This window comes from Oenanthe melanoleuca, chromosome 2, assembly GCF_029582105.1.
Source record: "Oenanthe melanoleuca isolate GR-GAL-2019-014 chromosome 2, OMel1.0, whole genome shotgun sequence".
In the NCBI taxonomy this organism is placed as follows: Eukaryota; Metazoa; Chordata; class Aves; order Passeriformes; family Muscicapidae; genus Oenanthe; species Oenanthe melanoleuca.
Window position 1 is genome coordinate 4,421,567 of NC_079335.1, and position 24,446 is coordinate 4,446,012.

The 24,446-nt window shown below is 44.2% G+C and overlaps 2 protein-coding genes across 6 annotated transcripts in view; one reads left to right on the top strand and one right to left on the bottom strand.

The window, feature by feature from the left end:
• Positions 1-14,901, top strand: part of PTK2 (protein tyrosine kinase 2) — a 188,866-nt gene extending 173,965 nt beyond the window's left edge. For all 5 annotated transcript variants that reach the window (XM_056482884.1, XM_056482885.1, XM_056482883.1 and 2 more), the window contains 6 exons: positions 5,153-5,215; positions 8,077-8,116; positions 8,727-8,833; positions 12,164-12,319; positions 12,778-12,858; positions 13,652-14,901. In XM_056482884.1, coding sequence (XP_056338859.1) covers positions 5,153-5,215; positions 8,077-8,116; positions 8,727-8,833; positions 12,164-12,319; positions 12,778-12,858; positions 13,652-13,861 — 657 coding nt within the window. In that variant the 3' untranslated portion in view covers positions 13,862-14,901. The remainder of the gene's footprint in view (positions 1-5,152; positions 5,216-8,076; positions 8,117-8,726; positions 8,834-12,163; positions 12,320-12,777; positions 12,859-13,651) is intronic.
• Positions 14,902-15,717: 816 nt separating this feature from the next.
• RPLP1 (ribosomal protein lateral stalk subunit P1) lies at positions 15,718-17,192 on the bottom strand. Its single transcript, XM_056484368.1, has 4 exons — positions 16,806-17,192; positions 16,627-16,701; positions 16,414-16,531; positions 15,718-15,838 (listed from the first exon to the last, which is right to left on the bottom strand). The coding sequence occupies exons 1-4, from the start codon at positions 16,875-16,877 to the stop codon at positions 15,759-15,761; spliced, it is 345 nt and encodes a 114-aa protein (XP_056340343.1). The 5' UTR covers positions 16,878-17,192; the 3' UTR covers positions 15,718-15,758.
• Positions 17,193-24,446: the final 7,254 nt, after the last annotated feature.

Sequence of the window (24,446 nt, forward strand, 5' to 3'; positions counted from 1 at the left end):
TCTGAACTATTATTAGGGTGTTTATCATCTCCCAAACTGATGTTGAGAAGGAACTTGCTGATTTTAATTTTATCTGTAGTACAATCATAGCATCTGTTTGAGAGAAATTTGCTGTGTTTCCATTTTGTGTTAGTTTTATTGTGAGGAAACACCATCTCTCTTGCATCTATTCTGTTGTTCTTTTTCTTTCCACATTAACATTTTGACTGTACAGACTTTGGGGTTCACCCTTGAATGCCTATTACAAATTTATACCCCATATTAGGAGCTAAATGAGCTGCTGGTAGCCACAGGGTGCCTTTGAGCCCATAGCAGGATGTGGGTCAGGAGAATGTTCAGTTTATTTATAGATGGGTGTTTCTTGGAAAAGGAATGTGGGTGAGTTTCTAGGTTTAGCCCTGAGGAAGTGAAGATGTGGAAGTCATTCTGGGGAGTCACTCTTGGAAGCCTTGCAGGTCTCCTGAAGGATATACACAATTCAGACATGAGAGTCCACACATGTCAAAATAAGGCATTTATTGAGGCATTAAGGCCATATAATGATGTCCAGCACAGAAATAAGTCAGATATTACACACACATGCTCCTTTGCCACTGTCCTTCAGTGAGTGACAATTAACATTGCTGCTCTGGGAAGAAGGGCCTTCCCTATTTTCATTCCAGGTGATACAGGGAGAAGAAATCTGACCCTCCCTTGCCTGCTTTAGGCAGGTTTTAAATAATATCACCGAGAACAACAGAGTAGAGACAGATTTTAATATTTGACTTACTTAACTATAATATTTAACTTTTGTAACCATGTGCAGTGTTCTCAGTGTAAACTGTCTACTTCCAAAAACAGCTCTATTTACCCAATCCTCAGGCTCTACAGCACATCCCACTTCTACTACTGAGAGTTGGACTCACAGGGGAGCAACTGCAAATCATTTATTGTTAGACACTGCAACAAGATGAAAAATCCTCTGTGGGTTTCTGTTAGTACAATTATTGTTTCCCCAGAGTAATACCAACTTGGTCACAACTGGAAATTTACTGCTGCTTCTGCAGGGAGAAAATACAACTCACAGCACATTAGTACAGGGATAAAGAGCACTGATGCTGCTGGAAGGGACTCCCCAGATGGGGAATTCAGTTGCAGTGGCATTGAAATGGAAATGTGCTGGTCTTTGGGGAGCTTGTTATCAGTGTAAGCAGTTTTCCTGAAACTGGTCCTTGGAGAACATGGGACTAGTTAGTATTTGAAAGGATAAAAATGTTGTTTCAAGCTGCAGCCTTAACAGAATTCAGAATTCTGGAAGTTCTGCTGTAAAATTAGAAAACAAACAGGTCTCTCCTCGTGGGAAGCTCCTGAAGAGAAATGAATCTGTTGTATAAAAACTGAAGAGTAAAGAAGTCTTTGATTTTAAATTGTACCAAATACATTCTTTGGAGAGTGAGGAGGGAATTGGTGGAGGGGTTGACTTTGGGGGATCCAGGACTGACAGTGCCACCCAGCCCCTGACAGGAAGGGGAAGCAGCACTTTGGGTCTGCCAGCTTTAATGGACACTGGTTAAAACTTGTGACGATTAATTTTCATGCTGTATTGATAGAAGTGCTGTGGAGATGAGCATCTCCAGGAAGGACAGAAATAGGTGAATTATTTTTGAGAAAGCTGAAGTAGAGACACAAAGCATTACTGCACCTAAAGCTTGATATAGATCACTAGAGGAGACAGTCTCTGTCCAGGGCACATTCAGATGGAAGATGAAATGGCTGCACTACAAACAATCTGAAACAATCAAAAATTATCTCTGAACATTTTACACTTCTCTTCCTTTAGGCCTGTTTAATTGTCTCTTCCTTCCTTTATTTGGAGTTTCCAGATTGAACCATTCTTTCTGGCTGTGCTGATGTTATGTACATTATTTTTAATCAGATAAATAAAGATATGTATGTGCATGCCTGTTAGTAGACAGAACAGTTTTGTACTGAGAAATTTATAGTCCTTTCTGGGATAGCTTAAGAAGAAATAACTCACATATTTTCATTATCATGCTTGGGTTTGTTGGGGTTTTTTTCTGAAATTCCCACATAGTTGTGGTTTTTGTCCTATTTTGACACTAAGAACTGCAATTCAAATCTAATTGATGTGAACTGTTGCTAAAATAAGATTCTAATTTTAAGCCTGAGAAAATCCTACCAAGACATTACAATTCAGCATGTCCTGAGAACTACAAGGCTTACATGTTCTTTTATTAGCAAGTAACCAGAAATACTGGGAATAAAGTGGATTATGTCCCAGTTTGTCAACATAAACATCCTGTCTGAAAATTCCTCTTGACATTTCCAAAGATTTCAGATAGTAGGCTTATTTATTTAAAAAAAAAAAAAAATGCATTTAACTTTGAAGGACTTTGTTTTTCTGCAAGATTTTAACAACAAAAATTCTTTCTCTCTGTGGTTTCCACATCTACACAGATGAATAAATCAGAAAGTCATTTAGTCAAATGGGATTTGTTAGAATTTATTAGACTATTAAAATCAATAAATATATAATTGGGACTTTTCTTAGTCACTGAACATAAAATTTGAACACTTCTCTTTTGTTCTGTATGTTCCTGACTATCCCAGGTTTTGATGGGGCAGAGGAGAATGTTTATGGAAGTTGAAAGAAGTTTATGTTCTTAAGGATTTTTTCCTTATTTCTGAGGTGCAGCTGCTCTGGTTTGCCATCAGCCCCTGGCATTTGGGATCTGCTTTTAGGGTCAGGTTCTTGGAGATGCCAGGGCAGCACCACTGCCCTCCACAGCCTTTTGTGTGTGGGGGTGGTCAGTACGACTTGGGATTTGTGTTGATAATGTGTGAGGCATTTGTCAAGTTAATAATCACAATTTTAGTGATATTTTATGAGCATTTGCAGCTTTTCTGGGCTGTGGGTTGTGTGCTGTCCATGTGTGGGGTGTCCTGGAGGGAACTCAGTGTGCTGCACGTTGGCTGCTGGTGGAGACTTGGAGAATGGAATTGTTGCTGTGATGTGGAGACTTTGGATGTTGGAAGGAGAGACCTTCTTAGCAAGACAAGGAGAGGAGATGGGTTTTGTGTCTGCTAATTTAACTTTTTGCTTATATTACTAGGAGGAAAAGTCCTGTTATTTGGACTGGTGTGCATTTTTGTGCTTCTGACTCTTTCACAATGCTCAGTATTTCATTGTCTCTGGAGTCTGCTCTGATAGTCCAGGGGAAGGTGTCCCTGCCCAGGGCAGGGGAGTGGAACAAGATGATCTTCAAGGTCAGTTCCAGCCCAAACTATTCTATGGTTTAAGGGGCATTTTTTGTGTAATAAATTGCTCTAAGTGCAAAGAGCATTAAAGACCCCTGTGATAAAATAGTATTTGGTTATTTTCAAAGAGTTTGGGCACTTCCCTGGCTAGAAATGAACATGAAACAGTGGCAAATTGTGAGAATCAGTGTAATAGAAATGTAGTTTGTCATATGCTTTATATGGATATTTAACAAGGATAGCTATGTACTTTAGCTGAAAAATACAAAGAGAATCAAGACTTTACCTGTCTAGTGAAGTTTCAGACATACTCAAATCAAATGAGACTTCAATCAGAAAAAATTCCTTCATCGTAATGAGGAAATAAATGAGATGAGTCAGTGGTAAATTTCATCTTGAAATTTGTCACAAATTCCTGGAAAAAAGCATTAGGAGACCATTTGTGTCTGTTTCAGTTCTTCACATTTAAGATGGGGTTAAATACTCCCTGTCTGATATGATTTGTCTCTGTTTAATCTGCAAGTTCTTTCAGGCAGTGACTGTCTCTGGCTGTGCCTCTCAGTCTGCAGAAGACTGAATGAAAATCCCAAATGTAAGCCTTTCTGACAGACTGGCAACACAACTGGACTATTTTTAATGACAGAAGATCAATATTAGTGTGTTTCTGCAGGTTCCTTCTGCCCTGCTGGTTTTTAGGGTCATTTAATAGGATTTGTGAGTTGAGATTATTCTTTAGTATTCTTAAAGGAAGAAAGAATCTCAAATAGCTTTAAATAAGAAAAGGATGTATTTGTCCCCTGGAATTAACCCTGAAATAACATGTAGTCAGTTTAGTGGCACTGTGTTTAGTTACACTGACATTTCTCTAAATAAAAAATGTAATTTTCATGTTGTGTGTGACCATTTTATCCCTTGAGTTATCAGTGACTCCTCATCCAATCTCGTAGGAGAGAGTCAGATAAATCCTATTTTAAGTGCCAGAATTTGTGCACAAGAAGCACACTGTAATTTTGCTGAGCTTGTGTCTTCAGATGATTGTTAACCTTGGCTTCACATCCACTATTCCTTTGTCTGTCTCTCCATGTAAGCAACGTTGTCCTTGAAGAATAAATATAACATACCTGGATTTGCTGGGGAGATAAGTGGGGTTTTCCTGTGCAGGGCCAGAAGTTGGACTTAGTGGTTTTTGTGAGTCCCTTCCAACTTAGGATATTCTGTGAGAAAAATGACTGATTTATGTGTGGGAGGAAAAAAAAAAAAAAAAAGAAAATTGCTGTGGTTTTATTTTTGCTTTTAAAAACAACCAAGCCCCGGGTTCCTGTATTGTGCTTAAAACACATAAAATAAAAATTTGTTTGTTGCTTGTATAGGGAGAAAAGGGCATCTGGATGGCTTTGTTGGCTGGCTGTATCCAAATGGAGTGTTTAGAGAGCTCCAGTAATTGGCCCCATTTGCTTGGACAGGGAGCCAAGTACATCTAAGCCATCCTGGGGCAGGAAGTGGGAATTAATGTGCAGCGTTTCTCATCCTGTGCTTGGAATTTCGCTGTTGAGAAGCAAGCTGCTTTTTTTTTTTTTTTTTTTTTTTTTTTTTTTTTTTTTAGGAAAAAACCCAACTTGTGCTGCCTTTGAGAATACTGAAGTGCAGGTTTTGCAGTGCTGTGTTAGGCAGTGGTACTTTGGGTATTTTTTAGAGCATTTTCACTCCTGTGCTGCGGTGCAGGGGCAGACAAGGCTCGGTGGCGGCAGCAGGGGCGCAGGGGCTGGAGTGAAATCACATCTGGATTTGTCAGTGTGCATTTGAACAGGATTTTCCTGGCTTTCCACCCCTCTAAGCCAGGGGCACATCACTGGGTGAGCAGAGCACAGAGTGAATGGTTGGATTTTTGTTTCAGAAACCCGACATGCGGCTCTCCAGAGGCAGCATTGACCGGGAGGACGGAGGTCTCCAGGGCCCGGTGAGTGTGGGGGGATCTTTCCCTCTCCCAGCTCTTCTCCAGGTTCCTGCCAGAACATGCTGTACACTGCCTCAGCTGTGGGAGATGATTTAAAGGTTTTGCTAAACGTTTCCACTGTTATTACATGGTGGTGCAGCTTTCCAAGAGACTCAGCTTCTGTGGGAGCAGCAGCCACAGTAAAGTGGTTCATGCAGCAGTTTGGGGGATTTGGGGTTTGTTGGTTGTTTTTCTTTTTTTCCCCCTTTGAAGCTGTTCTTGAAACAAATACTAAAATGTTTCCACAAATACAATAATTTCCAAGTGCTCACGTGCTGTAGAATTTGGCCTTTTATTTAAAAATGGGGATTGTTTTCTGCAAGTTCTGTCAACAGGAAGCAGGATTAAAGTAACTTTTGCAGTTGTTTAAATATCTGAAGGGTTTTCTCACAAGGAATGTAAATGTTGCTGTTGTATTGCCCAGAAATCTGTTTGGGGTAAATGATCCACTATGAAACAATTGGAATAAACCCCACAGCCATTCCTTTATTCCCAGACAGCAGCTGCAGCTCGAGTGTTCTTTCTTAGTGGCTTAACTCCTGTCTAACTAAAACCATCTCTTCAATTTTTTAATTGCCATTGGAGTCTCTGGATCATACTGCTGGAAAAGGGGGATCAGGCTAGGGACTATTAATGACACAAACCTGGTGCTTCATCCCTGTTTCTCCCCAGGAAAGTAGTGGATATTTTAAATTCACCCTCCTGTTTCATTTGGGATGCGACTGTAAACTTCTGCTTTGGCTTCAGCATTTCTTCACTTCTTAAGAATTTAGAGATTCTTCCTGCATTTGCAGCCAAGACAAATCATGAATGAGTGTATCAGTGACACACTGCAGCATGGTCTCTGGAGACATTCATGTCTGGAAGCTGCTGATGTTTTTTCCATGAAGCTGGAGAACCAGTACTAGTTCTAGTAGGCATTGGCTGTTGTTGCATCTTTATATAAGAAAAAGAAAAGTGTTGCTGCATTTTATGCTGCTTGTGAAGATGCTTTGAGGAGATTTTCAGGTCATGTCATAGGTTACAGATTCCAAACTCTTTGCAGGGGAAGTCCTGTCTGCTCAGATCAGGTGGTCCAGTATCACACCCCATGTGAAAGAGTGTGAAGAAAACACTTCATGGGTATGGACAGAAGAGGCTTTAAAAGAGACTCTTAGTGCATGATAACTACATTTCTAGTCACAGAATTTGATCTTGTAGTTCTCAGTAGTGAGAACATAACTCTGACTTCATTTGCAGTGGGAAATGTTTAATGCTGCTGTGAGTCAATTTGAGTTTCTGACTGAGAGGATGAGAAATTGGGCAGTGATACAAATGAGAAGTTACCACCCACATGTTGCAGTTCCTGTCTGATCAGATTCTTTTGACCCATACTTTCAGTACACAATTTTGTGGAAGTAAAAATGCAGGAGTTTTTTTAGTGGAATTTCATTCTTCTGTCTCTCTCTTGCTCTATTTATTTTCCCCTGGGTTTATCAAATTTTAAATATTTAGGTTAACAGCACAAATCAAAGGTAATGACATGACTGAATGTCTCCACTGTCCACTGTTTGTGAGGTGACCAACCTCATAGAGCAACAGACCAGTCTCATTTCTGTGACATTTTTTTAAAAAGCCCTTTTTGTGGTGGTCCAGCTGAAACTGTGGCCAAGCTTTGTCAGCATGAATTCTCTCCCTGCAGTGGCAAACAGCATCTCTGTAGGGATGCCACCTGCCCCTGTTTCCAGTCTGTACACTTCCTTTGTCCACGTAAGTTCTAGAAGGTGCCTGCACTGCCAGGCCCTTTTCTGCCCTGCCTGCTGGATTTCCAGCACTCTGGAATTGCCTGTCTCTTTGCTCTTAAAAGATTGCTCTTAAAAAGCACCTGGCATCCATGGACTCCAGTTCCTCCAAAAGCAGATTCCCAGGGGACCTCATTATTTCCTGGAAAGTGCCCAAAGTCCACTTTCTCCACAGCCAAGGTTTTGATGGAATTTTTTCTCCTACCTCCAACAATTTGAAACTCAACTCCTTTGTGGTCACCATGACCAAGGCAGGCACTGCTCACCACTTGGCCCATGAGTCCCTCTCTGTTTGCAAACAATTCCAGGAATCACCTTTCCCAGTCAGATTCCTTAATACCTGCACCAAGAAGTTATTTTCACAGAAATTTCCTGGACCTCTTTGTGTCCACTATATGATATTCCCAGTTGAATTTTGGAAGTTAAAATCACCCCTAAGGACCAAGGCAGTTGAAGCAGAGATATTCCATAATACTGTGCTGACACTTGGGCAGCTCACAGTGGTGATGAGGTTTGTGTGAAGGATATATGAATGCAATTACTAGGGAAAGTCACTTTATAGTCTATTACTAAATTCTTCCAAGTGGATAAGCAAATGGACCTTGACTAAGAGCTTTGCAACAAAACCAAAAAACAAGCAGCTTAGAAGTGTGTTCCCATTACAGAACCATTCAGCAGGAAGTTCTGGAGTCTCTTTGTTGTGTTTTCTCCTTCACCACCACGACCTCTACAGTTGGATCTGTGGGCACAGGCTGAAAATGGCTGTGACTGTCCCACCACTTTTGAGCAGTAAGGAAGGATGAACTGGAATGTAGAGGCCAGGGCTGTTGTGAGCAGTACAAAATACATGCAAACTCTTTTATTGCTCTGTAAGTAATAGACCTGTAGTGAGGGACTGATGATGGTGAATTGGGGTGTATTTTTAACTAGTGGGAAATATGCTGACAGCTGACTGCTCTTGGTGTTTGAGATTGAGATAATGCTGATGAAAGCTGCAAGCACTGCAATAACTACTTTATATGTTTATTTTATTTTCTTTTACAGGCTGGTAACCAGCACATATATCAGCCTGTGGGAAAACCAGGTAAGCAGTAAATGCAGATACTGACATCTTGAGTACTTGATTGCAAGTCTTGCAGCAGCAGTAGTGAACAGAAGTTCACAGCAGTATTTCCATACAGGATGGATTCAGTTCCAGGTTCGTGTGCTGTGTGTTCAGGTTCCTCATGCAGGCCCCAGACATGCAGTCAGCAAAGCCAAGGAAGTGTTCAGATCAACAAGCACGAAATGTCTAGAGAAAGCTGAGTCAGAGTGGGAATTCACCCAGAGTGGAGTTCAGACATGTAAAACAGCAGTAGACACCTAAAGTTGGGTATCTTGGTCTCAAAAATGAATCACACCCAGGATTGCTGCTGGGAAGAAGTCCAGTTTCCCAGACACACACACAGCACATTGGCATTCAGCTGTGGTACCAGGGGTGACACCCTCTCAGGGCTGGGGTTTCAAATGTTTTACTAAAACATCCTGTTCACATGAAGTGCAGCTCCCACAACATTGGATTTACTGCAGGACACCCCAAGATGTCCATCTCTGGCAGAGAAGAGCACGTGCAGGATGTCAGTGCTGGCAGAGCAGGAGGGTGCAGGTACATCTGACACACTGGTGCTCTAAAAACACAAATTTTTGTTGAGCAGATCACGCAGCTCCGCCAAAGAAGCCGCCGCGCCCCGGAGCCCCCGGGCACCTGGGCAGCCTCGCCAGCCTCAACAGCCCCGTGGACAGCTACAACGAGGGTGTCAAGGTAGGTGAGACACCCCAGCAGTGGAACATCACCAGGGCCATGAGAAATACCCCCAGCAGATCAAACATGAGCGCCCTGAGGTAGTTTGGTGTTTCTGAAGGAGAGAACATGGAAAGCAGAAGTGACCAAACTTCATGAGTAAATGATGTCATGGGGCAAACACGTCGTAGCAGCTCTCCAGGGAGTGGGGAGGGAACTCATGTTCTCCCTGGCTGTGATTTAGTGTGTTCCTCAGCTAGAACCTGCCCAGACTGAGCTTATTTCTAGTTTGAAGAGTTTATGAGGTGTCCCAAATGGACCCAGCTCCCCGTTCAGCCCAGGGATCTGTTACTCAGATGGTACCAAAGTCTCCTATCCTTGGTCACAGGAAAGTGAGACCTGTCCTTCCTGCAGTGTTCAAAAAGCTCTTGCTGCAGCACCAGGGCTCCTCAAATGCTGCCAGCTCTGGGGAGCAAGGGAAATGGGCTCTCTGACCTGGGAGTGAGATACTTCCTGATGTGTTCTTTCATTTCCCATAAATAGCAATAAAGACAAAACAGAAACTTGGCAATGGTTTTGTAGCAGAGGTGCTGCTGCAGGGTGCTGTGTCCTGCCCCTGCTGCAGTTGGTGCCCACAGAACTGCTCCTGAGGATGTCAGGCACTCCCAAAATCATCCCTTTGTGTGCTGTTCCCTGCCTCTGGGACTCTGCCACCTTTCTAATCTCCAGGAAACAGCCCTGCCAAGCCTGTAGTAAAGAGCAGGAATCCATGGTGTGGTGGCCACAGCAGTTGGGATGAGTGACCCTTATTTTAGGGGATTTAAGGAAAGACAGAAAAAACCCAGTTCATCTGAACATGAAATTCAGAACCTGCCATCAGAGCAGTGTGTTCAGCACAACTTGATCCCAGCCTGTCTCACTCCTGCTCTGTTCTGGGATTATTGGAATGTTGAAGATGTAAATAGCCAGCAGTGGTGAATTTGAGCAGCATTATTTATTATAAACTGATGCAGTGCTTTCCAAGCTGCCAAGCCTCAGAAAACGTCAAAAAGCAGTAACAGATGTGTTACTAAACTCGGCTTCTCTGAAATTTCCTTTCTAAATGCTGATGCTGGAACATGAAAAAATGTTTTTGAAATACATCCTTTTGACAACAAACAAACCTGAGCAGTCAGAGACATCAGTAATGACAAGTGAACAGCATTTGTGTACTAAATAGCTCTTTGAGTAGGAAAGAAGGGCTGATTTTGGTTTTTTCTGTCAAAAATTTCTTGAAATTGGATTGTTTTATGCCCCTTGAAGAAACAGTCCATTACTTTTTGGCATAGGTTTTTTTAGGCTGTTTAGGCTGCAGTCCTAAACTGAAGATGCTTCTAGGGTTCATTTCAGACTCCCTTTTCTGTACACCCAGTTCAGACTCCCTTTTCAGGGAGAACAGAAATGAAGAGGATTGGAATTGCCTGCCCTGGGTGAGGCAGAGTCAGCCAGTTCCACAAAGAAACTTTGCAGAGTAGTGGTGTTGATATTAGGGGATAAACAAAGAGAAACCAAGTGCTAAGAAACACAGTGTCCATAATCTTGAGAGGTTAGGGCCTGGAGTTGCAAGGGTTGGTATCATCTGGGATGGGTTCTTGGTAGTTCCTAACCGTGATTGTGATGAGTTACTGTGAGCAAGTCCTGCACAGTTAAATGACCATTTTGTTCCCATAATGACTTACCTAAACAAAAAGTTTCAGAGAGTCAAATACAGAATTTTCTTAAATGCATGGAGTCCAGGACTGTTAGTGCAGAGGGACCAGCAGTGTTCCCAGGACAGGTGTTTCCCAGGCCCTCTGCCCCACTCACCACTCTGCAGCTTGCCAGACTGGCTTGCTCCTGTCCAGCTTTGCATGATCTCCTGCCCATGTCAGGAGGAAGCATGGGGTGCATGGCAAACCCTTCCACTGCCCTCAGGGTGCACAGCAGTTGTCCTGTCACACAGGACCCAGAGCTAACAAGAGTGGCTGCTGGTTCTGGTGGGGATGCTTTTTCATTGCAGGCTTTTTAACTGGTCTCTGATTGCTACACGTTTTGGGTTTGTTTGGTTTTATTTTTTTTTCCTGCTGAGTTTTATTAATATTGTTTTTCTTTTTTTCCCTTCTTTTGGTAAATTTCTTTAACCTTCCCCCACATTCTGCTCAACCATAGCCATGGAGGGTAAGCAGTGCGTGAGCGTGTATGTACGTTCCCTATTCCAAAATGTCTTTGCATGTGACTTTGCCAAATGACTGTTTTAACTTCTTGATTGCTGAAACTGATTCAAATCACAGCCTTTCCCTGCTGATTGAAGCAATTACAGTGTTCTTTTTCTTAAGGTATTTTCTGATCAATGCACTAGATTGAATCTCTGTAGTAGCTGTCGGTACCCACTTAATGAAATGCTACAAAATGGAATCACCACGTGCTGAATCCTGCACTCCTTCCTTAGAGAACGTCTCATCCAAGCATTCCATAGTTTCCTCAGGGCAGTGTATGGGGCTTGCAGTGAAACATTTCTGGAGCTGGGACCAGTCCTTAGAGCCAGCAGTAACCCAGTGTAGGGAGCTGAAGTGCCATGAACCATTTCAGATCCAGGAGGAAATCAGGAATTTTTGAACTTCCTGCTCACATTGAGTTGCTGCTTGGACATCCTATAGTATGGAATAGCTGCAGGAAACTGGGATGTTTGGTAGTTATACAGATCTGTGATACTGAGGACCTTAAAAAGGAAGTTTGCAAAGTTTCTTTCATCTCAGACCTGGGATTATTTCAGTCTGTCTTGGATTTAACTCCAGACTTGTTGAAAGTTTTACTTGTGTAAAGACCACAGGATTTTTAACTTACTAGGTTTTTTTCTGATCTCTTGGAATTCAACTTCTAAAAGCATTCCATGTTTCCCACCTGTACTGGTGACACCATTTTTGTTAACCTGCTGTAGATTTTCACTAACAAAATCATAATAACATAGAATCATGGAATAATTGGCTTGGAAGGGATCTCAAGGATGATCTCATTCCAGTTCTCTCTTTAACATACCAGTATGTCACTGTGTGCTCTGACATTACTTTGGAGCACAAAAAGCCCTTCTGGAATGAGGGATATGTTAAGTACTCAGTGCTCTCATTCCTCAGTTTATTCCCTTCTCTGTTGAGAGTGTTACACTGAAGCTCTTCAGGGAAACCCTGGTAGCAGCTGCCGTTTCAGAGGGGAGGCTCAGAGCCAGCAGGACCGTCCTGAGCCCCCGGAGCAGCTCGGGCGGGGCGGGGCGGGTTGGGAGGGAGCCGAGCCCCCTCTGCCGGGGAGCGGAGCTGCAGCAGCCGCCTGTGCCCGCAGATCCAGCCGCAGGAGATCAGCCCCCCGCCCACGGCCAACCTGGACCGCTCCAATGACAAAGTCTACGAGAACGTCACCGGGCTGGTCAAGGCCGTCATTGAAATGTCCAGCAAGATCCAGCCGGCTCCGCCCGAGGAGTACGTGCCCATGGTGAAGGTACGGGGCAGTGCCCAGCTTGGGTTTATTCCTTCCTGGACGAATGAGTCTTCATGGGATGTAGGAGTAACTGTCTGAAAGATGGAGGTAGAAAAGTTTTTTATGTTTATGGGGTGGGTGACCTGTGGTCAGAGGCCAGAGCTTTGGATTCCATGCCCAGGATTGTGGACAGCGCTGCTTCATGCCCAGCTTGCCTGTGCTTATCCAGGGTGCTGAGTAGTGTGCTGTCTTCTCCGCATTTTCACTTTTTATGAGAAAAACTTATTATTAACCCTGCATCTTGTTTTGATGGTGATAAACACAATTGCAGGTGGGATTTTGAAGTTCCTGAGGCGTGTTCCAATTCTTCTTTTCCAGATGGGCAATTAAGTGTGTCCACTGCCTCTTGCCCTCCTAGAATTCTCTCATCCATTTCTTCCAAGTCTTTAAAGTTTATTTCTTTAATCTTTTTTTCTTAGGAGGTTGGTTTGGCACTAAGAACTTTACTGGCAACAGTAGATGAGACCCTCCCAGTGCTCCCTGCAAGCACCCACAGAGAGGTACGTGGAGCTCTGCTTAACCTGGTGCTCAGCCATTGCCTTCCCAGTCAGCCTGAGCCCTTTGGGACAGGTTTTGGTGCTCCCTTCTTGGCACAGGCACACCTTTTGGTTCCCTGAACTCCTGGGTTATAAATCTGCATTAAATGAATTTTATTAAAATTGTTGCAAGGACTTAGACTTGGTATTAGTGAATATAGGTGTCACCCATAGGAAAGTGACATAAACCCCAGTATTCCGCAGCAGAGAATCATCTGGGGGTTAATTCTTAGATTTCATCTGCAGATGTCACCTGTCATTCACTTGCACATCAAGTCATTAAACAGGTAATTGAGCAGAGCTTGGTGTAGCTGGAAGGGTGTCTGTGGAAGTTCATAATGAAAACAGTTTTTGTCCAAAACCTTGAACGAGTGTGGTACTGAGAAAGCCAGAGAATGGTTCTAAGTGCCATCTCAGAGGTTCATGCTGACTTAGCCATGTGCTTAAACAACCTGTATCTACCTTCTTGTTTAATTTTTAGAGCTACCTCTATGCTTTAGAGCTGCTTCAGTAATAAAAATAGTGACACTAATAAGGACCTGAAAACCCATAACAAGCTGTTAACACTAAGTTGTAGTTTAAAATCCACTACTTGGATCTTGGTACTGCTTACCAGTGGGTGGCTCAGCAGGTGCCAAATTCCACCTGCTGCTCCACATGGTGCCCTCAGAAATGGCCCAGCTTCAGTCAGGAGTCAGGCAGGGGCTGTGGCTCTGCTGTGAGTGCAGTGTCTCAAACACAGGTTGTCTCCTTGCAGATTGAGATGGCACAGAAGCTGCTGAACTCGGACCTGGCCGAGCTCATCAACAAGATGAAGCTGGCCCAGCAGTATGTCATGACCAGCCTGCAGCAGGAGTACAAGAAGCAAATGCTGACAGCTGCTCACGCCCTGGCTGTGGATGCCAAAAACCTGCTGGATGTTATCGACCAAGCCAGACTGAAAATCAGCCAGTCCAGGCCGCACTAAGCACTGAGGGGAGAGCGTCATCAGCCTCGGAATTCTGCTTGCGACAGGATGTTCCTTCACCTTCCACCAGCAGTGAGGATTAACCCAGTGCAGTCCTGGCCTTCCAGCGCTCTGGCCTCAGCAGAGCTGACCGACGCTGCTGGTTCTCTCATTGCAACAGTTTCACCGAGTCTTTCTGGTAGAGCCGAGCTGGGGTTCAGGAGGTGGCAGTATCAGCAGGTGAGGTTTGTACAGAGCCCTGGGGCACTCAGAGCTGCAGGTCACACCATCGCATGGGACACGCTTCGCACTGAGCTGCCACCATTGAGCTGCCACCGGGTCACGCTCTCGGAGCCAAAACTGTTGGAGCAGCAGATGGGAGAAAGATATTGTGAAGTGAAGAATTCGGGGAAACCTCAGGGCTGAGAATTCTTGCCCACAGTATATGAACTATCCAGACTGGAATTTTTTTTATTAGAACACTTACGTCGCAATATGCTAATCACGATTTACAGAGAAAGAATAAAAAGCTATATTTTCAAGACTTCAGTCATTTCAAGACAAACTAAAGCCCTCTTCATCTTCCTGCCTTTTACTTTTATGTGACTGTGTGAAGCATTTGTTTGGAACTAGGTGTAGGACACAACTGAACACTCATCTTTTTCACCAGGATAACGTGCCAGTTCTTTTGTAGCAATGTTGTTTTCCTTGGAAGTGAAAATGCTGCTTTGTACCAGAGCAATTCAGAGCTGCATTTAGAGGAGATCTGTAACCATTCATGTCCCCCATTTTTATATAATTTATAAAGACAGATTAAAGCCATGATGACTATTTTAAACCCACTGTAGTTAACTAACCCATCCTTTTGTCTATCTTGCCTGGGAAGAGTTACAGTAGAGCAGTGTAATTAGAATTTCCTTGGTTTTCCAGTTATGCCATCTGTTCTGTTAAAATAAAAACCACACTCCCTTTTTGCTGTTGAGGGATATAAATTATTCTCAGGAAGAATATAATGAACTGTACAGTTACTTTGACCTATTAAAAAGGTGTTACCAGTGAAACGCTGACTCGTTATTTCATGTGTGTGCCCTGCAAGAGAATTCTTCCCTGGGTACCTGTGTCTTTTTAAATATGAGTTGATAATACAAATACCTACCCTCCTTTCATAAAGTTGTTATATAAATGCAAAAGGTGGGACAGTGCAGAGTGCTTCAGTGTTTGGTCCAGATGTGGAACAACCCTCCTCCACAACTTAGGGGCACCCTTCTTACACACCTGGAAGTCTGTAATGCCTCAAATGCTTTAGAATACCCATGTGGAAAACTGCCCTTACCTTGTTCAACTGCTCCGGAAAAGTCCTTTTCAAAAGTTATTTATGAAATTCATTCCTTTGTAGTAGCTCCTTACCAGTGAAATATTACATCACCTTCCACACCTACCCCCCAAACCAGTTTTCTGGCCAGGCAAATACATTCTATACCTTACACAACCTGAGCCCTTCACCTGAGGATTGCAGCCTTTTCCCCCACAGTGAAAAGCCTCTGGCCCCAGGAACTGCACTGCTGCTGTAACCAGAGGTGCCACAGCACCAGACACTGCAGCACCAGCCCAGGCTCAGCCCTTCTGCTGAACATAATCCCATCCTGCAGGTCGAGGCTGTCACCACACCCTCTGCTCACTGGGATTTTGTTCCTCTCTGTCCAGAGGCTGTGGGTGCCATTAGGAGCCTTAACTGTTCTTGTGAAACACCAAAAAACTAACAGAAGTTGTAAAGCCCCAGCTGAACACTCATGAGAGCAGTTTCAGAAACTGCAGGTAACTTGGCCATCCTCCCTCCACCCTCTCCCCTTCACAAACATCCACCCGGGAGACATGAGTACAAGTAGATGTTCTTTATTACAGGCTGGTACAAAACTGATTAGTCAAAAAGACCAAAGCCCATGTCATCATCAGATTCCTCTGATTCTTCCTTCTTTTCCTCTTCTTTCTTCTCTTCAGCTGGAAAAGAAATGAAAGCAGGATTTGTTTTTCAGTTTACCAGCTCACAGAAGTCACTTGTCACAAAAGGTCACATACAATGACTAACATCAAGCATGGAGACCTGAGCCGTCCTAACAACCGAAGCCAGCAGCCCACTAGTAGTGTTTATGCTATTAACAAAATGGTTTTGTGCCTTCAGAATTCATTTCTATCAAACCTGAAAAACTTTAGGAGATGCTCATGCTCTGTATGATCCTAATGACAGCCATAATTCTGAGGGAGCACTAATCCTGTGTGCTGATTCACTCAGTTCATAAGCAACGCCAGCCTTTCTCAAGGGGAGGGCGTGCTTTACTCGAGAACACTCACACGCGTACTGCAATGGCAGGAACCACGTGAGAACAGCTTCTGAAACTGGCGCTTGCGGCAGCGGCTGCCCCATCCCCCGGAGTGTTGGATGGGGCTCTGAACAGCCTGGTCTAGAGGCCGGTGTCCCTGCCCACGGCAGCGGGGTGGGAAGCGATGACCTTTAAGACCCTCCCAGCTCAAGCCATTCCATGAATCCACGTTCCCGCGGCACGGCCGCCACTTACCGGGGGCGGCTCCGCCGGCGGGCGCGGCACCACCCGCGGGAGCGGCGGCAGCCGGAGCCCCTCCTCCGCCCGCTCCTACGTTACAGATCAGGCTCCCGATGTCAATGTTCGCCAGCGCCTGAGGAGACGAGAAGCAGCAGCGAAGCCTCGTTAACACGGGCGGGAGCTGCGGTGGGGAGCCCCACACGCCGCCTCGCGGCGCCTCTCACCCACCTTGGCGAACAGCCCCGGCCAGAAAGGCTCCACGTTCACTCCGGCTGCCTTGATGAGCGCGTTGATCTTGTCCTCCTGCAACGAGACAGCGGCGCTCAGAGCCCGCCCGGCCCGGCCCGGCGCGGCCCCGGAGGCGGCCATGCCGCGCGGCCGCCGCCATCTTGTGCGGCCTCACTCACCGTCACGGTGACCTCGTCGTCGTGCAGGATGAGGGCGGAGTAGATGCAGGCGAGCTCGGAGACGGAGGCCATGGCGGGGCGCGGTGCTGGTCGCCGGTGGTTCGGCCTTAGCTTCCAACGAAGAACTCAGCACCTTAGGCCGCCGCGGAGCGAAAGGGGCCGGGCGCGGCGGCGCGGATTTATAATGGCAGGGCCCGTTACGTCACCGTGACGTCACCCGCCGCGCATGGCAGGTCCCGCGCGCGCTCCCTCCTTTCCCCTTCCCCTCACCCGCCCCGCGCCTCCATCTCCGCCCTCACGGGGAATAATGGAATAATTCATTCCTAAAAGCCGGCACAGCGCTGAGCACCGGGTCCGGCCGCTCCCGCAGCACCGCCAGGCCCGCCCGTGCTCCCACGTGCCACATCCACGGCTTCTGTGTCCCTTCAGGGATGCCGACTCCACCAGTGCCCAGGGCGGCTCTGCCAGGGCTGGAAAACTCTGGTGAGGCAATTTTCCCAGGATCCAAACTAAACCTCCCCGGCACAGCGTGAGGGACCCGAGCCCTCCCCCCCACCCCCCACCTATTTCAGGTCTCGCTAAAACTCAGTTTTCTTTATGTAATAAAATGGGAATAAAAGGTGCAGAACAAGCCCTGGGTACAGAACTGTGTAACCTGATTTTTCCTGTCTGAACATGAGTAAGAAGTTCCTGTGCAGTGACCGAGCACTGAGCAGATTACCCAGAGCAGGTGTGGGGTCTCCTCACTGGAGATATCCCAGCACTGTCTGCACACAGTCCTGTGCCTGTGCTCTGGGATGGCCCTGCTGGAGCAGGGAGGTGGCACCAGGTGACCCCACTGTGGTCCCTTCCAGCCTCACCTGCTCTGTGGTTCTGGAATTCTGATGAGTCTGAGCAAATTCCAGGGTTTTGCTCCAAGGGCATCATCCGATTGTGAAAAACAAATGTTCTCTGGGTTGGTCTTTTTTTTATTTTGTCTTCTTGACATGTGACATCTTGAGATGTGTATTTGATGAACCTCACCTCAGTGGCTCATCAGATCATGGAACAGATTTCCTAGAAGCTGTGCTGAGGCGTTCTGGAGGAAAAGGAGGTGATTTGGGACAGCCACAGCTCCATCAAGGTCAAGTCCTGCTTGATCAACCAAGGGGCCTTCTATGATGGAGTGACCACGTGGAGTGGAAAAGAGAAGGGCTACAGATGTCACCTGTCTGGACTTCTATAAAGCCTTTAACACAGTCCCACACAACATCCTTCTGTCTAATAGGAGAGAGATGGATTTGATGGATGGATGGTTTGGTGGATAAGGAATTGGCTGGATGGTCACATCCACAGTGCAGTGATTGACTCAATGTCCAGATGTAGATCAGTGATGTGTCCCTCAGGTCTGTTTGGCACCATTATGATTTAAAGTTTTCATCAGAGACATGAACAGGGGGGTTCAGCTGCACCCTCAGCAGATTTGCAGATGACTCCAAGCTGAGTGGTGTGGCTGATACCTGAGGGATGGGATTCCACCTGGGCTAGATGGGGCTCTTAACAACCTGACCTAGGTGAAGATATTCCTGTGCATTGCAGTGGGGCTGGGCTATCTGACCTTCAAAGGTCCCTTCCAACCCAAAACAAGTACATCAAACTATCAAAAATAAGCTTAAGCATAATTATTCAAAAAATTGCAAAGAGCTTGAAAACAGAATCCTAAAACAACAATTTTCTATTACCAGCAAAGTGTATCCAACAGCCTCCTTTTGTAGTGCTCCTTTATAGAAATCTCAGGATTTATTAGACCATTGCAAGTAAAAACTGAGATAGGCAAGAGGGACTTTACCTGTTGTATCCATCCCTTCCTAAGGATCAGAAACAACTGAGAATTTCACTAAACAAAGATCTAACACTACTCATTGCTAGAGATGATAAATACACTGTGATGCAGTGCCTAATTTGGGGATGCTTATCCCTATTAGTGGGGTCACAGCTCTGAATTTAAGTCTGAATTTAAGCATTTACTTAAACTTCCTGTTCAAAGCACAGGGCAATTATCTACATTTTTATACCTAACTCAAAGCAGCAAATAAATGCACCTTTCCAGTGGGATTAGATATCCAGGAACCTCTGTCATTGCTGGCTGCTTGAGGATGGGACTTCACAGGGACTTGCATGAGCCTACCTTGTCTGTCCCTCACTCCAGAGCTGCCAAGGTCTCCTTTGCAAAATCCCTCAGAGCTCTCTCAGTGGTCCAGGAGATGATGATCTGACTGAAAAGTAGCAACAGAGAAATTGAAAAGATTCCTTTTCAATCAACTAAACTTGCAAATGTGGCTGGCCTGGGAGATGAGTACTGGAAGTGTGCAAGCAGTCAACAGAATTACAGGTTTAATAGACATGGTTTTGTAACAGTTCTGATATAAGAGTCCTTGAGCTAAAAATTATTAGAAATGCTGATGGGTTGTTAAAAAATAAAATACGTAGACCTAAAATTTAAATGTGACATTCACATAAGCTTAGGCTTTGGTTGGCAGAGATGTTAATTAAATGAGATTTGCCTGCATCCTTGCTTCATGGCTGTCTTGCTGCATCTATTGGGTGACACTGATAAAGCTGCTCTGTAGGAGCCCAGAATGAAGTTCTGATGAAAACATATCACTGTGTAAAAGAAAGCAAAAAACCAAAAGAAACCCTAGTTTTTCTGCTTCCTAAAGCTTTTGGAAGCCTAGGTATCTGATCAGAATTGCTGGTTAATAAAGCTTCATTAATGAAGCTGGTTAATAAAGCAGACCAAGGGTCTAGAAATTTGCAGTGGTGTGTGCTTTTCACCTCTGATCCTGTAACTGTCTGTACTTTTACTGTCTAACACGTAGCCATCCTTTTGGAGCAAAAGTCTCTGTCCTGGATGAATCTACAGCAAATAGATGGGGAAAAAAAACAACAAACCCCCTTACATTCTTCTGTGTATTCTGCTATTCCCTGTGTACTAGCAAGCTGTTGCAGGATCACACATCTTTATGATAAACAAAACAAGTAACTCAGCTATGAAACTTCCCTGAGGTGGATGTTTTACACCTGGAGGATGGATGGTGAAGAGCAGAGATCTGGCTGGATGTGCTTGTGCATTGCCAAGGAAGATGAAAACATCAGCAAGATGTGTCATTATCGTACACAAAGCAGTCAGCCCTTAGCACCTCATCCTGAATCAGCTGTGTGAACACTACAGAGCTGATGCCTGAGCATCAGAACATGACCAAAGTTGCCAAAGACTCAAGGTCTTTACCAAGGAGCCTTGAAGTTGATAGTTCCTTTCTCTTTCTTTGTCCTTTCTGCTTAACTCTTTTGTTGCTGTTTATAACCTTCCTGAGGTGATTCTTCTGTCCTTGAGCTGCCTCTCTCCAGCTCTCAAGGCTGCAGTTTCTCAGTGACCAAAGTGTGACCAGCAGGACCAGGGCAGTGATTGTCCCCCTGTCCTCAGCTGTGGTGAGGCAACACCTCGAGTCCTGTGTTCAGATTTGGGTTCTTTACTGCAAGAAGGACACTGGAGCCTGTCTGAGGAAAAGGAACAAAGCTGGGGAAGGAGCTGCCTGACAAAGGATGAAGCCAGGTGGGGGTCAGTCTCTTCTCCCAAGTAATAAGTGCTGGGATGGGAGGAAATGGCCTCAAGTTATGCTGAGGGAAGTTTAGATTTACTATTAAATTTCTGCATGGAAAGGATGGTCAAGCATTGGAACAGGCTGCCAGGACGGGAGTGAGCCAACAGCCTTGGAGGTACTTAAAAGACATGTAGATGTGGCACTTAGGGACATGCCTTTTTCTTGGAGAACAGTCTCAGGTACAGTATTTGCCTCTTTTATCTTCTTTTTGGAAAGTCTTCTTTGTTCCTAGTTGGGTTTTTTATTTTTTATTTTTTCCTCCTTGTAACCAGGTCATTACAATGAAGAACAAAACTCTTGTACTTCTTAAAGCTGTAATAACCAGTTTTGTAACACATCCCCAGCAGGTGGTGCTGCATCTTTTCCATCAAGTTGAATTGTTGCATTGTTGGCCCTGATCACCTGGCAAATTTGTCTTTTTAAGTGAACTGAAGTTAGTAATCTAATGATAATTAGTTGTTTTGGTGAGTTGTTAGTTAGTTAGTTAGTTTGTTTGTTTTTTAAAAAATTATTATTGCAGTCATTTGACAAAAGAAATCAAATGCAGCTTTGTAGCTGGGTAGTTGAGACAGTTATCTGATTATAGAAAGACAAAAATCAGGTTTTGGTCTCTCCACCATGGATTAATTGTGGTTAAATATTTAATTGTTAAAATAACAAACAATTCCTAAGCAGGAAGAGAACCCTCAAAGTCCTTGCAAAATGTGAACATATTAGGACATAGAGCCATGGACTTCTTCACTTTGGTTCTGATTTTAAATTCTTTTGTAAAGTAGAATGCAGAATAAGTGACAGATCTAATGCATGCACTCCAGGACAACATCTAAAACGTTAGACTTGTTGAGAGATGGCAAATATAAGCCTAAATCCCCTCCAAGTCAAGAATAAAATTTACATATTTCAGCTCTTAGCAAAAATTTTTGCTGCTGTATCATTGTAAGCAGACTACCAGACATTTATAAACACTGGGGTTTTAAAATTAATTCAATTTAAAATGGGAATGGTTGTTACTTAGGAGATCAATATGTTTTCTCATCAAAAGAAAAGCTGTATTATTTGTCACTGGCCTATTTGTATAGAAAATATTTCCCCTAAATTGTTGCTGCTGCTATAAATGATTTTTAAATGCTGCTCCTAAATACTGTCTTTGCTACCTGAATTATTAGAACATGCTTTTTTTCTAAAATTAATAATTTCTTCTGTGACAGATATCAGTTCTGGGAAATGTCAACTTGAAATCCAGCAGTTAAGACAGGTATTGTGCCCAACAGTCACTCTTTTTATTTTTTCTTTAGAAAATCCTAATTTTAAGAGTTTAAGCAGCTCTTAGTATACTACCATATAATTGTTAATACAGCATATAAAGACCATGCATAAAAAATGCTGTTACAGAGCTTTCAAACCTCTCTTTCAGAACAAACCTTTTCAAGAACTGAGGCCTTTTTTTGGGTGAAATGGCCCAGTAAGACATAATTAGGTTTCACTGTGCTCCAAAACAGCAGTTGTCAGTGACAGAAGGCATTGGAAATAAAACAAGTGACATGGCCCAAAATGAGTGAGCAGAGGTAGAAGAAAGCTGGAATTCTCTTTCCTCAGATGCACAGAATTGCTGCTGGAAGTGCTCAGTACCATGAAAATATAAGTGAGGAACAGCAGCACCTCCACATGGGAAAACTGTGCTTAAATAAAACAATTTATTATTTAGCTGACTGTACAGTTCTACAATCTTGTATAAACAGTGATAAATGCTTTTGCTTATTAAGTGCTAAATCCAGAGAAATCAGCTTTAAATCAGTACAAGAATGTTGCACTCTAGGATGTTCGAGGCATTAATTTTCATTTTCAGGATCTCTGTTTTTCAAAGAACTTCTGAAATCAGTTGCAGAGCATCCTGTTGAGCCAGAGAGAAATGTTGAGCCAGAGGGATGAGTGTTCAGTATTTTGTAAAACCTCCCCTTATATTTCACCTGTCTTCTGATGCTTGTTAGCTTGTAATTTTCAAACTGCCACCACAGTAGCTACCACTTGTAGCTTCAGTGTAAGTCAGTGCTGATAACCAGGGTGACCAAATTAGTCCTTTTCTTTCTTAAATGCAGGTCTGACAGGCACAATAATATATCTAATCTTAGAGGAAGTTACATTCCTAATCAGTTTGAAGAGATTGGTTTAAATACAGTGTCAAAAAATTTGATGTTGATACAGAAACTGCATGTTTTCCTCCTGCTATCTCAGCAGAAAGGCCAAAGGTGCCTCAGATAATTCTATTTGGCTCTTGTTTTGGGGGATTTTTCCCCATCCACCCTTCTTTTTCAGCCTGTAGAAAGGTAATATAGCATAAGCCAGAAATTATTGGTGCTTATGCAAAAATGTTACTCAGCTCCTCACAGGGAGGAAGACAGCAACCCCTTTGCCAGCTCCTTTGTTTATCTTTTTGCTAGAGCTGCTTGGCTTTACTTTAAAACTAAAGTTGACCCATAATTTTGTCCTTTATTTATTTACAGTTAGGGGTAAATCTTTACTTTCCAGCAATTTGAGAAGCCTGGAATGGAGACAAATCCAAAATCACTCCAGTGGAAACTCTAGTGGTGACAGTGGTTTCAGGAACAGTTCACTTGGAGTGAAAGCTGAGCTGTTAATAGCAGCCTTTGAATGTCTGCAAGGATGGCCCAAAGGGGAGAGTAAATACTTTGGAACAGTGAGATGCTTCTGTATCACTTGAAATATGAACTGATGAAGAAAGATATTAATTGGCTTGATGAACACAATGAGCAGTATGTTTACCTTGCCCTTTGGCAGATAATACTTGGTGAAGGAATTCACTTGACTTTGACAGGGCTTGACTGTTCTGGGTTGAAAACTGCATTAATTTTTTAAAGGCTTCCACATCAACATGAATAAGGTGATTAAAAGTACAGATCATGGCTGTGCTGGAACTCCATAGGTAACTCCAGTGGAAGTGAATGTCATTAACTTGCTTTTTGCCTCCTTAGCAGGTTTAACTTTATTTTTCCTACTTTCTTTTGGAAGGAAGAGGTACTAATTAGGTGACTACAGGTACTTGTGGGTACTAAAAATGATGACGGCTCCTGCAGTAATTATCATCTCTAATGTGGAATCATAGAATTGTTTAAGTTGGAAAATACATGTAAGATCGAGTCCAACCATTAACCCAGCACTACCAAGCCCATCACTAACCCATGTCCCCACATGCCACATCCATGATTTTAAATCCCAGGATATCTCTGGGGTCTCAGTGCATCATACCGATCAGTACTGTGCCTCTTCCACATCATTTCTAGTTTGCTTTCCCCAGTACTAAACTTTACAGAAGTACACCAGACATTATCTAGTTGTACTAAACTTTACATGTGTGCAGTACCAGACATTATCTGGTTGACAGGGACAATAAGGCAACCCCGCCACAGCTGGGTTTCATAGATATGACTAAAAGTGGATGTGGGAATCCATGAGGTAACTGAGGTTTTCACAGCAACAGGAGGAATAAAGGAATATAAACAAACAAAACCAAATTTAATTCAAGATCCAGCAGTATGTGTAATACTGATATAATTCCAGCATACCTTTCCAGCATGTAACAGGGAGAGGTAGTGGAGAGAGCGCTAGAGGCACACAGTCATTTCCCGAGGTCTCACCGAAAGCCACAGGGTGACAGGACACAGTCTTAAACTGCGCCGGGGAGGTTTAGCAGGAGTTTCTTCACAGCAAGGGTGATTAAACGTTGGAATGGGCTGCCCAGGGTGGTGGTGGAGTCACCGTCCCTGGAGGCGGTTAAGCAAGGACTGGACATGGCACTCCGTGCTCCGGTCCGGCTGACGCGGTGATGCTCGGTGCCAGGCTGGGCTCGGTGACCCGCGAGGACGTTCCCGAGCCGGCAGGTTCTGTGTGCGCGGTCAGAGCCCCGCGGGGGCTGCGGGCGGGGCCCCTCAGCGCCGCCGCTCCCCGTCCTGCCGCCGCGGCCGCTTCCCGCCTGCCCGGGCCG

Excerpts from the sequence above, each read along its gene's own strand:
- RPLP1 (XM_056484368.1), bottom strand. The coding sequence starts at position 16,877 with ATGGCCTCCGTCTCCGAGCTCGCCTGCATCTACTCCGCCCTCATCCTG. Across the intron at positions 16,702-16,805 it reads ACGACGAGGTCACCGTGACG|GAGGACAAGATCAACGCGCT; the intron begins GTGAGTGAGGCC and ends GTCTCGTTGCAG. Across the intron at positions 15,839-16,413 it reads CGCCGGCGGAGCCGCCCCCG|CTGAAGAGAAGAAAGAAGAG; the intron begins GTAAGTGGCGGC and ends TTTCTTTTCCAG.